At 35.5% G+C, this 14,686-nt stretch overlaps 1 protein-coding gene across 1 annotated transcript in view; it reads left to right on the forward strand.

The window, feature by feature from the left end:
* The window catches only part of Hdgfl3 (HDGF like 3), a 64,705-nt gene that overhangs the window by 36,699 nt on the left and 13,320 nt on the right, over positions 1-14,686 (forward strand). Inside the window, exons 2-5 of the mRNA XM_026388121.2 lie at positions 1,582-1,658; positions 4,521-4,659; positions 5,046-5,204; positions 10,973-11,119. Of these exons, the coding sequence (XP_026243906.1) occupies positions 1,582-1,658; positions 4,521-4,659; positions 5,046-5,204; positions 10,973-11,119 (522 nt within the window). The remainder of the gene's footprint in view (positions 1-1,581; positions 1,659-4,520; positions 4,660-5,045; positions 5,205-10,972; positions 11,120-14,686) is intronic.

Here is a 14,686-nt window from a genome sequence, read left to right on the forward strand (position 1 = left end):
ACCACCTCCCACTAGCCCCCCCACCCTTAAAGATCCTGCTACCTCTTCACATCATCACCATGGAGACCAAACTTCCAGTGCATAAGTTTTGAGGAACACATTTAAACCATATCTAAACTATAGAAGTAGAGAGTTAGCTTTTTTGTGTTGTATTTTGGGTACTAGAGGTTGAATCAAGAGGCACTTTATCACTGAGCCCTTTTATTTTTTTGAGATAGGGTCCAAGTTGTTTAGGGCCTCACTAATTTGCCTCAAACTTGTAATCCTCCTGCCTCAGCCTCCTGAGTCACTAGGATTAGGGATAGAAATTTTTTTTAAAGAGAGAGGGTGAGAATTTTTTAATATTTATTTTTCAGTTTTCGGTGGACACAACATCTTTATTATTTTTTTTTTTTTTATGTGGTGCTGAGGATTGAACCCAGGGCCCCACGCATGCCAGGCAAGCGCATTATCCCTTGAGTCACATCCTCAGCCTAGGGATAGAATTTTTAATAAGACATGGCTCCTACATTCAGAATTTCATGGTCAGGACCTCTGAATGGTGATAGTTGTAGTATTTAAGGTGGAAAGGGGAAGTCATATTAAAACTGAAAAACATTCCTGGGGCCTCACCTTTTTAAAGAGGTCTAAAAAGAAACATGCTGGCTATTTCTTGTAACTTATTATTTTTTGTAAATAAATACTCATTTTTATAATTGAACAGTGTGTGTCTGAAAGATGAGAAGGTCAACTATCTGAGAAGGCTATGAAAGAAATTGTATATTTATAAACAGTTCTATGTATTTGCATATTGCTAAATCATGACATGGAGAAAGAGCCATATGAGTTTAGACTGATCAAAGACTATTTTTTGAAACATTTTAAGTAATAATGTATGTGTAACTATATGATATTCTAAGGAGTTTAGAGTTATCCTATGCAGGGTTCTCAGCCTCAACTGGTAGGTCTAGGGAAAGGCCAACATACTTTTTATTTTTAAAATCTCCAGAAGCAATTCAGATGTACAATTAGGAATGCTATAAGCAATAAAAAGCAATAGAAAGACTTGAAGCAAGGAAGTAACATCATATGTGCATTTTAAAAGCTAATTCTAACTTAAAGGGGTGGGAAGAGAGGCTTATAGTAGTCTAGGCAAGAGATGTTGTCTTCTAATGATTACATAATATTTCATCAGTTTAATTTTCTACAATTCTCCTGTCTTGCAACATGTAAGTTTATATTTGCACATATATATACACACATAACATAGCATGTATATGTAATATATATACATATTCACTTATGTACATCTTTTTTTTTTCTTTGTTGTTACTTTTGATTATTTCATTAGAACAGAGTCCCAGGAGTAATTTTATTGGATCAAAGGAATTTAGTAGTTTTGGCTCCTGCCTATGAATTATCATAATGGCTATAATCAATTTACTGTTTTAACTTCCATGACCTTTAGAATCATTTTGTAAAGCTTAAGAAAAAAACTTGAGATTTTGATAAATTATATTCCAAAATTAGCAATAAATTATCAAAGAAATGTTTATATTGTGTTTATGATAACTATTTAATAACTAAGTTTATCTTTAACAGATTGATGAACTCCCAGAGGGAGCTGTGAAGCCTCCAGCAAACAAGTATCCTATCTTCTTTTTTGGCACTCATGAAACGTAAGTCAACAAAATAACTTAAAGTTTCAGTAGCTCTAATTTAGGTCTGCTAGATTACCTTGTTTATAAGTGACCTATAACATTTTATATTTTATTAAAGTCATTATAATCAATTATTTAAGTTTCCAGGCTTAATAATGTTCGTTTCTTAAGTGAAGGTTTAATTTTTTCTTTATGATAACCTGTCTCCACGTAATGGTTGTATTTCTGGGACAGGTAGGATTTAAAAAAAAAAAATTACCACATTACTATTGTATGCACCCAAAGCAATCATTTATAAACATTGTGTGTTTACTTTTGTTCCATTAGTAAATATTTATTTTCAAGGGGCACTGGAAATAAAAATTGTCCCTGCTGAACTTGCCAACTGACATGTGATTGGTGAATATAACAGACTTATTCTAGGGAACAGTGTAAAGGATCGTATAGCACTCTGTTTTGTAGTATTCTAATGTAAGTCAGTGGCATCATTCTAAGAGGACTTCAATAAAAGCAGTTCTACCAAGGATCAGTATAACATAATTCACACGTGATTTTTTTTTTCTGGTTTGATCATCCAGAAGTAGATTTTAAAATATCTGAAGGAGAATGAATTGCCAAAAACTTGCTCCCTCCTCCTCCCTCCTCCCCCTCCCCACTCTCTCCCCCTCCTCCCCCTCCCCACTCTCTCCCCCTCCTCCCTCTCCCCCTCTCCCTCCTCCCCTCCCCCTCCTCCCCTTCCCCCCTCCTCCCCTCCCTCCTTCTCCTCCTCCTCCTCCTTCTTCTTCTTCATACATGACAACAGAATATATACAAATGGAGCACAATTTTTTATTTCTCTGGTTATACACAATGTAGAGTCACACCATTGGTGCAATCATACATGCACCTGGGGTAATGATACCCATCTCATTCCACCATCTTTTTTACCAGCCGCCCACTTCTCTCCCCTCACTCCTTTCTTCTCAATCAAAAGTTCCCCTATTCTTTCCAAGCCCCACCCCCACCATTATGGATCAGCATCCACTTCTCAGAGAAAACATGCGGCCTTTGGTTTTTGGGGATTGGCTTACTTCACTTAGCATGATATTCCCCAACTCCATCCATTTACCTGCAAATGCCATAATTTTATTCTCTTTTATTGTTGAGTAATATTCCATTGTGTATATCTACCACAGTTTCTGTATCCAGTCATCTATTGAAGGGCATCTAGATTGGTTCCAGAGTTTAGCTATTGTGAATTGAGCTGCTATAAACATTAATGTGGCTGCACCACTGTAGTATGATAATTTTAAGTTCTTTGAGTATAGACCGGGGAGTGGGATAGCTGGGTCAAATGATGGTTCCATCTAAGTTTTCTAAGGAATCTCCATACTGCTTTCCAGAGTGCTTACCAATTTGCAGTGCCACTAGCAATGTATGAGTGTACCTTTTTCCCCAAATCCTCACCAACACATATTGTTGCTTGTACTCTTGATAATTGCCATTCTGAATGAAGTGAGATGAAATCTTAGGGTAGTTTTGATTTGTATTTCTCTAATTACTAGAAATGTTGAACATTTTTCATATATTTGTTGATTGATCATATATCTTTTGTGAGAAGTGTCTGTCCAGTTCCTTAGCCCATTTATTGATTGGGTTATTTATTTTTTTTTTGGTATTATGGTTTCTGAGTTCTTTATATATCCTGGAGATTAGTACTCTATCTGATGTGCATGTGGTAAAGGTTTTCTCCCATTCTGTAGGCTCTCTCTTCACATTATTGTTTCCTTTGCTAAGAAGAAGCTTGTTAGTTTGAATCCATCCCATTTATTGATTCTTGATTTTATTTCTTATGTTTTAAGAATGTGGTTAAGGAAGTCAGGACCTAATCTGACATGATGAAGATATGAGCCTACTTTTCTTCTATTAGGCACAGAGTCTTTGGTCTAATTTATAGGTCCTTGATCCACTTTGAGTTGAGTTTTGTGCAGGGTAAAGGATAGGGGTTTAATTTCATTTTGCTGCATATGGTTTCCAGTTTTCCCAGCACCATTTGTTGAAGAGGCTATCTTTTCTCCAATGTATGTTTTTGGTGCCTTTGTCTAATATGAAATAACTGTATTTATGTGGGTTTGTCTCTGTGTCTTCTAGTCTGTACCATTGGTCTCCATGTCTGTTTTGGTGCCAATAGCATGCCATTCTTGTTACTCTAACTCTATAGTATAGTTTAAGATCTGGTATTGTGATATCTCCTACTTCACTCTTCTTGCTAAGGATTGCTTTGGCTATTCTGAATCTCTTATTTTTCCAAATTAATTTCATGATTGCTTTTTCTATTTCTATGAAGAATGTTGTTGGGATTTTAATTGGAATTGCATTAAATCTGTATAATGCTTTTGGTAGTATGACTATCTATTTTATTTTATTTTTTTAGTTGTTGATGGACCTTTATTTTATTCAGTTATTTATATGTGGTGTTGAGAATTGAACCCAGTGCCTCACACATGCAAGGCAAGCGCTCTACCGCTGAGCCACAACCCCAGCCCAGTATGACCATTTTGACAATATTAATTCTTCCTATCCAAGAACATGGGAGATCTTGCCATACTTCTACTTCTTCAATTTCTTTTTTTAATGTTCTATAGTTTTCCTTGTAGAGGTCTTTTACCTCTTTTGTTAGATTGATTCCCAAGGGTTGTTGGTTTTTTTTTTAAAGACTCTGTTTTGAATGTTTACATCTGTTAGCTAGCCCCAGAATTTATTCTAACTCGAGTTTTTTGTTCTTTTTTTAGATTTTTAAAAAATATTTTTAGTTGTAGATGGACACAATACCTTTATTTTTTTATGTGCTGCTAATGATGTAACACAGGTCAGCATGTTGATTCTAATATGTATCCGCAGTGCTTTTCTAGGTCCCAAAGACCTTTTTCCATATAAGGAATACAAAGACAAGTTTGGGAAGTCAAACAAACGGAAAGGATTTAATGAAGGATTGTGGGAAATAGAAAATAACCCAGGAGTCAAGTTTACTGGATACCAGGTAATGGTTATTTAATTGTCACTTGCTTTACCTCATTTCTTTGGTTTTAATACTTTTCAAATCTTTTTAATTTACCCATCCATTTGAAGTCAGAATTCTTTGGCTCTAGTAGTATTTGGGATTAAATACAATTCATCCAGAGGACTACTGAAAAATTGAGTTTGACAACCATTTATTGGTTATTTGATGGAGGCAGGGTCTCACTTTGTTGCCCAGTCTGGCCTCCAACTACTGGGTTCAAGAGATTCTCCTGGCTCTTATAGCCTTTTCTTTTGAAAATCTTATTAATAAACTGAACCCTTTCAGATTAAAATAGAGTGATTTTTGTCACAGTCTGTGTTCCTTTCTATTTTTTAAAAATGTAATTAGCCAATATTTTTCCTTAGGCAATTCAGCAACAGAGCTCTTCAGAAACTGAGGGAGAAGGAGGAAACACTGCAGATGCAAGTAGTGAGGAAGAAGGTGATAGAGTAGAAGAAGATGGAAAAGGCAAAAGAAAAAATGAAAAAGGAGGCTCAAAACGGAAAAAGTCATACACATCAAAGGTACTGACAAACTCCCCATTGTTGTTGTTACATATATATTCATTAAAAAGTTTTTAGATTATTTTATATTCATTTATTGGGCACATAGATATATACTCTAGATTCTGTGGAACCTCTCCCTTTAGAGACAATATACATAGAGCAGAGAGACTATGACAGGTAATTTTAGATGTTAGGCAATCTGGCTATTGACTCTTTAGGGCTCACTTGGCCCTGAAAATACCACCTTAGTTGGAGGAGAACTGTTCCTTAGTTAAGGATATAGTGTATAAATAGCTATGCCTCCTACAATGAATTTGAAACAAGATCTGAGCAATTTAAGAATATAAGAGACACATTACGTTTCAATACTATATATGTAAATATAAAGATATATTCTTACTTGTCTTTCTGTTTCAGAGAATGTGCTTTGACCTTTTTATTTATTCAGTTCTTATATTTCCTGATCACCTAGTCTGTTCCAGACACTGAACTAAGTGGACAGTGGTGAGCAAATCCAACTCCATCCCTGCCCTCATGTAACTTATAATAGTAAATATAAACTGTGAAAGGTTATGAAAGAAATAATGGTTGCAAGGAGTGACAGAATAGGGAAATCTACTTTAGGTCCTTCTATAAAGGTAAAGTTTATGCTGAGACCTAAAAGAAGGGTATGGGAGGAAGAAAGGAGCTATATGTGGCAGAAGGAAAGGAACAGCAGCAAAACTTTGAGGAAGGGAAGAATTCAGTATTCCTAAACTGAAAGAAGGCAAGTGCTATTGGAGAATCATGACTATGTAGGAAAGTACCCACTTGTAAGCCATATTATGGAGTTTGGATTTTATTCCAATTATAATAATAATTGAAGATTTTAAACAACAGTAGCATAATAATGTATTTACAAATTCAAAGTCTAGGTTTTTTCACAGTAATTCAGAAATGCAGTTGAAAAAACCAAAACTGTGAAAACTACACATTTTAGAAACTGAAAGCCAGATAAATGGATCCTTAAAGATCCAAGATTGGTTCAGGTTTCAGTCACACAGCTAAATACTTGGAAAAATTACTTCCATTTAGATTCTTGTACTTAGGAAACTCCTTAAAACAAATATCAAGAGGGCTGGGGTTGTGGCTCAGTGGCAGAGCACTTGCCTCACACATGTGAGACACAGGGTTCAATCTCCAACACCACATAAAAATAAGTAAACAAAATAATGACGTTGTGTTTATGTATAACTTTAAAAATATTAAAAGAAAAAACAAGTACCAAGAGTTAATCAGACTCTTAACATTTTATTTTGACAGTCCCTAAAATCTACCCTATTGACATACAGGTAAAATTTTGTGAATTCAGCATTACTTACCGTGAACCTAGTGAAAAACATGCAGTTGCTTTGAGTGAGGGTAATGTTTGCAACTGACAACAAAATAATTAGCATTTTCCCTGTTCCTGTCAGACTATATCTTCCATTGAAGTTATTTTTAAACTGAATTTCTTTCAGCATTTTGAACTTTTTTTTATTATTACACCTATACAGCACAATTTTTCATATCTGGTTATATATAAAGTATGGTCACACCAATTTGTATCTTCATACCTATATTTTGGATAATGATGTCCATCACATTACACCATCTTTGCTAACCCCCTGCCCCCTCCATTCCCCTCCCACTCCTCTGCCCTATCTAGAGTTCATCTATTCCTCCCATTCTCCCCCTCCCTACCCCACTATGAATCAGCCTCCTTATATCAGAGAAAACATTCAGCATTTGTTTTTTGGGGATTGGCTAACTTCACGTAGCATTATCTTCTCCAACACCTTCCATTTACCTGCAAATGCCATGATTTTATTCTCTTTTATTGCTGAGTAATATTCCATTGTGTATATATGCCACATTTTTTTATCCTTCCATCTACTGAAGGGCATCTAGGTTAATTCCACAGTTTAGCTCTTATGAATTATGCTGCTATAAACATAGATATGGCTGTGTCTCTGTAGTATGCTGTTTTTAAGTCCTTGGGGCATAGACCGGGGAGAGGGATAGGTGGGTCAAATGGTGGTTCCATTCCCAGTTTTCCAAGGAATCTCCATACCGCTTTTCATATTGGCTGCACCAGTTTGTAGTCCCACCAGCATTGTATAAGTGTACCTTTTTCCCCACACTCGCCAACACTTATTATTTGTTTGTCTTCATAGTAGCTGCCATTCTGACTGGAGTGAGATGATATCTTAGAGTAGTTTTGATTTACATTTCTCCAATTGCAAGCGATGATGAACTTTTTTCATATATTTGTTGATTGATTGTATATCCTATTCTGAGAAGTGTCTGTTCAGGTCCTTGGTCCATTTATTGATTGCCTTATTTGGTTTTTTGCTGATTAGCTTTTTGAGTTCTTTATACCCTAGAGATTAGTGCTCCATCTGATGTGTGAGTGTTAAAAATTTGCTCCCAAGATGTAGGCTCTCTATTAACCTCACAGATTGTTTTTGCTGTTGTTGTTGTTTTGCTGAGAAGAAACTTTTTAGTTTGAATCCATCCCATTTATTGATTCTTGGTTTTAATTCTTGCACTATTAGGAGTCTTATTAAGGAAGTTGAGGCCTAAATCCCACATGATGAAGATTAGGGCCTACTTTTTCTTCTATTGGATGCAGTTTCTCTGGTTTAATTCCTAGGTCCTTGATCCACTTTTAGTTGAGTTTTGTGCCTGGTGAGAGATAGGGGTTTAATTTCACTTTGTTGCTTATGGATTTCCAGTTTTCCTAGTACCACTTGTTGAAGAAGCTATTTTTTTTCTCCAATGCATGTTTTTGGCACCTTTGTGTAATATCAGATCATTGTAATTTTGTGGGTTAGTCTCTGTGCCCTCTATTCTGTACCATTGGTCTAGCAGTCTTTTTTGGTGCCAATACCATGCCGGTTTTGTTACTATTGCTCTGTAGTATAGTTTAAGTTCTGGTATAGGGATACCACCTGCTTTACTCTTCCTGCTAACGATTGCTTTAGCTATTCTGGGTCTCTTATTTTTCCAGATGAATTTCATGATTGCTTTTTCTATTTCTATAAGGAATGCCATTGGTATTCTGATAGGAATTTCATTAAATCTGTATAGTATTTAATTTCACTAAATCTGTATCTGGTAGTATGGTCATTTTGATAGAATTAGAGCAAGGTAGATCTCTCCATCTTCTAAGGTCTTCTTTGACTTCTTTCTTTAGGGTTCTGTAGTTTTCATTGTATAGATCTTTCACCTCTTTCATAAGTTGATTCCCAAGTTTTGTTTTTTTGTTTGTTTGTTTTTTTTGAGGCTGGCTCTCAAAACCCAAAGCCCGAAGTTCTAGCCCACGTTGGGCTCATGAGCGCCTTAGCAGAATCACCTATCAGCACCTCTGCAGCATTTTGGACTTAAAACACCTACTTGAATTGACTTTATTTAATTTATGATTGACTGCTGAGCCTCTTTGTAATGTATTGTGACAACTCTTTGTTACCTAAGTTTGTCTAGACTTTTAACATTATGGATATGTGGCTTTTAAATTCCACTGCATCATTGCTTGTTGCAAAGACCAGAAGTAATATAAGGGCTCATCCTTGGAACACATTTACAGTTTAAAACAGTGTAGGGGTAAATACATACTTTACTTACTAAGACTTACCTGTTTTAAAGGAGCATTTAATTTGCTTTGCCTCAAGAACATGATTTCCATGATCACTTAAGAACCATGACTTTTTTTTTCCTTGTGGTGCTGGAGATCTGACCAAGGGCTTCCACATGTTAAGAAGGTGGTCTACCACTAAACTACATCTCCATCCCAGAACTATTACTTTTTGGTTTGATTCTCAAATTTTCACATACATCAGAATCACGTGGAAGACTTTTAAAAATGATATTATTAGATCTTACACATCCCAGATTTCTATTATGGAAATCTAGGATAGGGACTGGAAATGAAATTTCCGGGTGAGGCTGATGCTGCTAATCTGGGAGCCATACTTAAAGAACTATTTATCTAATATAATCCCATTTTTCTCTTTGGCTTCCCAAAGGTTTTCTTTTTGCTTAATATGGTGGGGGTTTCCCCACACATACACATTTATCTCTTAATGTTATATAGTGTTCCTTTTTAAAAACTAGTAGTTCAAAACTTTTTTTTATTACATCCCAGTTAGGTATAGGGAAAGGGCCCACATCTCTACCTCACCTAATTTCATTTGGGGTTGGGGGGAAGCTCAGTAATCATAATGAAAAGTAATAGATTTGAGGGTTATATATATATCTTTAGCAGTAAGAATATGGATGCTTCATATTTGGGCCATAACAAAATTATAGGTCAAAAACGTTTTGCATATAAATAATTTACTGAATACATTAGGGCTTATCAACTGCAACTAAACTGATGAAGACTAAAGCACCAATAATTTTAGTTAACAAGTAAAGATAGCAGCAGTTTGACAAAAGATCAGTTCGAGACCACATTGATAAAACACATGATAAACACTGATTTAAAAAACAAATTTTCAGGAATTCTGGGGATCCAAAGAGCTTTGCTGGTTTGGCAGCCAGATTTCTTAGAACAGATTTCTGAATATTGTGACTCAGTAGTAAAAGTCTAGTAGATTCACTTATAAGGTTACTCATAAATATCCTCTACAAGTATTGCAGATTTCAAGGAGTTGTACATTTTTATTTGTAAGCACTGCAGGTTATTATTTGAGAATTACTGTATGAAGCAGTTACCATATTTCAACAATACTATATTTATTAAAGCAAAACGTGTTTTATGTTTACTGTTTTTATACTTAATCCTTAAGTCTAGACAGTCCACATTTGTATTATTAAATCTCCTTCCCTTAATAAAAAAATTAAAATGACCACATTTTAACTGACATTTGGATTTGGTTGGTAGTTCCAATTTAGAAAAATAGAAGCAATTTGATTATATATTTTGTCACATAACTAGAAGGCATTTTCTCTTTAGAAATTGCTTTTTAAAAAATTGATTGTGTGAGGATGCTCCTTTTTGCCAGTTCACTTCTGGAAGACCAAAAGTGATTTGGCTAAATCAGTTTTGCTAAGCTCTTATTTCAATGGGCTTGACAATTCTTAAAATCTCTTGAAGAAGAAGTGTTAGAAAAATGCTACATTTTACTGTCTTAAATAAGGCACACAATTGAAGCCAGCTTTTTATCATTTTATCCTACTAAGAAACTTGCTATAAACTGTATTTATATTTTTATTTTTGTCTACAGTTATCCTGACTTTAAATGCAAAATGACATGTAAAAAGGACTGGTTCACCATTACAGCCTTGGGTTCCTAAATAACTAACCATGGTTTAAAATATTAAAGTTTGTTTCTATCACTCATTGGTACAAATATTCTAACATGAATGTCCATATATTATTTTGAAAAGTTCACTCACTTCTCTTGTCCTCATTCTCACTACTGTAAAGTGATGAGCAGAACTAGATTGCCTTTAGGGTTCCTTTAGGTTCTGTAGCCTTCCTAAAATAGTGTTCACACAGCAATATTTATTCATTGACTGTTGAGTGTACACAAATCTGCTTTTAATATCACACTTGTGTAAAGAACTAAGATCTTCTAGCTCACCTCTACTTCCCTTTCCAACTAGTTAATTGAGGTAAAATGACTTGTCCAGTATTATTAAGCCTGGGCACCCTACATACTGTAGCTCATACAAAGCTGCTATCTTTGTGTCTTTTATGTACACTTGTGCATTTGGATTTCTGCTTTTGACTATAATTTTTAACTTGTCTAAACATTTAGAAATCCTCTAAACAATCCCGGAAATCTCCAGGAGATGAAGATGATAAAGACTGCAAAGAAGAAGAAAACAAAAGCAGCTCTGAGGGTGGAGATGCCGGCAATGACACAAGAAACACAACTTCAGACTTGCAGAAAACCAGTGAAGGGGTAAGGATGGATACACATGTAATTTCTTCTTTTAACATAGAAGACATTTTGCTTCAGAATTAGTATCTCAGCATTAGTAGACATTGTGTTAGGAAATGGAGAGCTATTCTCAGCTTGCTACATACATCCTTTCACAAATCCTGAATAAATGATGGGATGCTTAGAGTCTTTGAATGAGAGTCGAGTGTGAATTACACCTGCCTGTCAGTTTGGAATTCCTTACAGATTTATTCTTTTTCAAACTAACATAGAAAATTCAGAGTCTTTTTTTTCTCCCCCAGAGTCTTTTTAAAGTACTTAACTGAAATTATGAAATTTGACAGTTGTATTTTTTTTACTAAATCAGTGACATGTTCAGAATAGTATATTACATATTTTTGCTGCTTTGCTAGAAGCAGTAAGTAATTGAATGTACCAGTAGGGACTCTAAATATTTAAATATTCAAGCAGTATTTGAATGTTGATATTTAACTTCATCATCACAAGCAAATGCACATTTGTAAAATTGGTAATAAAAGCAGAGTTTGCACCTACATATTTTCCATGAGCATTTTCTCTATGCAGACTAGTTGGACAGTATCAAATTATTTTAAAATAGTAACCCACTGAAAATATTACTCCTCTGGTTTCAGCTGAGTTCTTCCCTATTCATGTCAATCCTGTTCACCTCTCAACTTTCCTTCTTCATTCCAGTTTTCTATAGTTATTCTCAAGAGTATTGTGGTTCTAATTGTTCTCTTATTCCTTTCACCCAGCTCAGCCTTCCTCTGTTTTCTATCTCTTGATGTCTCTCTAGTAAATAGTCCTATCATTACCTTTGCCTGCATCCTTTCAAGATGCATGCACCTGCCAACAATCACTGAGAATTTGAATATCTGGCTCACTTGATTTTCTTTTTATCCTACCTGCTCTTTTCATCCCAGGTAGCTTCAATATGCATGTAGCAAAAACACACAGTTTCTCTCCCTCTTTGCTTCCAAACTTATTTCTGAGTTTGATGAACTTAATGGACTTCTTGTGAAAGGGGAAAGGTTGTTCTATTCCCTTACTATTCAGAGTATGGTCTCTGAACAATTAGCATCAACATCACCTGGGAACTTATTAGAAATGTAGATTCTCCCAAACTCTGAATTAAAATCTGCATTTAAACTAAAGCTTTTCCAAATAATTCATATACACATTAAAGTTTGAGAAACATTAATCCACACCTTTCCAGGGTCCAGAATATCATTTCTTCCTTCCTCCAAGATACTAAATTGTCCCCTTTCTCTCCTATGTACTTTCATCTTCATTTCTGTTGGCTCCTTCCCCTCTGCATATAAGCAGTCTCAGGTCTCCCTTAATCTTGAAGATAGCTCCTACCAACCAAATATTGTACTCTTTTCATCTCTAAACTTCTTAAAAACAGTTCTCTTTTTCTCCCAGCCTCCATTTCATGACCTCCTACTCATGAAAACCTATTGCACTCTTGTTTCTTCTTTTTTTTTTTTTTCCTCTCTACCAATACTAAGATTTGAACACAGGGGTACTTTACCACAGAGCTTCATACCCAGTCCTTATAATTTTTTATTTTTAAGAGGGTTTCACTAAATTGCTGAGATTGTCATCAAACTTGGGTTGCTGACATTACAGATGTGCGCCACCATGCCTGGCTCTTGTTTCTTCTTTAACCAGTTTGTTGAAGCTGCTGTTGGAAAGGTCTCTCGTGGTTCTCTCTTTGCCAAATCTAGTATGCCCTTTAAATTAATCTTCATTTTTACTTCTGCAGCATTTAATATCATTAAGTAATTTCTACTCCTAACTTTTCCTCCAGTTAACCAATCTCTTCTGCTTTCTCTCCCTCTTCCTTCTCAGTGTCTTTCTAGAGCTCCTTGCTTCAGTCTGTCTTAGCATACTTGTATACTGAAGATCTCCCATATTCATCTTACCCACTGACATGATTTCAGTTGTTGTGTTATTGATAACTTTCTGTTCTGTATCTCCTACATTGTAGATATATTTTTCTAACTGTTGTTTCTACTTGAATATCTTGAAAGCACCTCAGAAAATACTAGTTGCTACTTGACAGCAATAGCAACCTATGTGCTACATGCTGTGCCAACCGCCATACTTGTATTATTTTATTTATTCCTCATACAAACCCCAGGAGGTAGGTGTGTAAGCATTGTCTTGAATTTTTTAGCTGGAGAAACTAAAGCTGAAAGAATCAGCCAAGGGTCTCATAGCTAGTAAGAACCAAAGAACATTTCATTTTTAACTCATTTTTAATAATATAGCTGTTACATAAAACAATATGTGTGTTTGTGTCTATGTGTATATATGTATATATTAAATATGTTACAAAGCATAATATTTTTATAATAAATATCAGTGACCATATCACTCAACCCAAAAACATTAGAGTTAATTTGTATATATTTAAGTGTTCTTTCCAGTCCCATCTTCTTGTCCAGAAAGAACACTACTGTATTGATTTTTTTTTTAATTTATTTTTTTAATGTTGGTTGTTCAAAACATTACATAGTTCTTGATATATCATATTTCACATTTTGATTCAAGCGGGTTATGAACTCCCATTTTACCCCGTATACAGCTTGCAGAATCACATCAGTTACACTTCATTGATTTACATATTGATAAACTCATGTCTCTTGTATTCTGCTGCCTTTCCTATCCTCTACTATCCCCCCTCCCCTCCCCTCCCCTCTTCTCTCTCTACCCCCACTACTGTAATTCATTCCTCCCCCTTGTACTGTTTTTCCCTTTCCCCTCACTTCCTCTTGTATGTAATTTTGTATAACCCTGAGGGTCTCCTTCCATTTCCATGCAATTTCCCTTCTCTCTCCCTTTCCCTCCCACCTCTCATCCTTGTTTAATGTTGGTCTTCTTCTCGTGCTCTTCTTCCCTAGTCTGTTCTTAGTTACTCTCCTTATATCAAAGGAGACATTTGGCATTTGTTTTTTAGGGCTTGGCTAGCTTCGCTTAGCATAATCTGCTCTAATGCCATCCATTTCCCACCAAATTCTATGATTTTGTCATTTTTTACTGCAGAGTAATACTCCATTGTGTATAAATGCCACATTTTTTTTATCCATTCGTCTATTGAAGGGCATCTAGGTTGATTCCACAGTCTTGCTATTGTAAATTGTGCTGCTATGAACATCGATGTAGCAGTGTCCCTGTAGCATGCTCTTTTTAGGTCTTTAGGGAATAGACCGAGAAGGGGAATGGCTGGGTCAAATGGTGGTTCCATTCCCAGCTTTCCAAGAAATCTCCATACTGCTTTCCAAATTGGCTGCACCAATTTGCAGTCCCACCAACAATGTACAAGTGTACCCTTTTCCCCACAACCTCGCCAGCACTTATTGTTGTTTGACTTCATAATGGCTGCCAATCTTACTGGAGTGAGATGGTATCTTAGGGTGGTTTTGATTTGCATTTTTCTGACTCCTAGAGATGGTGAGCATTTTTTCATGTACTTATTGATTGATTGTATGTCCTCCTCTGAGAAGTGTCTATTCAAGTCCTTGGCCCATTTGTTGATTGGGTTATTTGTTATCTTATTGT

Source organism: Urocitellus parryii, chromosome 6 (assembly GCF_045843805.1).
Source record: "Urocitellus parryii isolate mUroPar1 chromosome 6, mUroPar1.hap1, whole genome shotgun sequence".
NCBI classification, from domain to species: domain Eukaryota; kingdom Metazoa; phylum Chordata; class Mammalia; order Rodentia; family Sciuridae; genus Urocitellus; species Urocitellus parryii.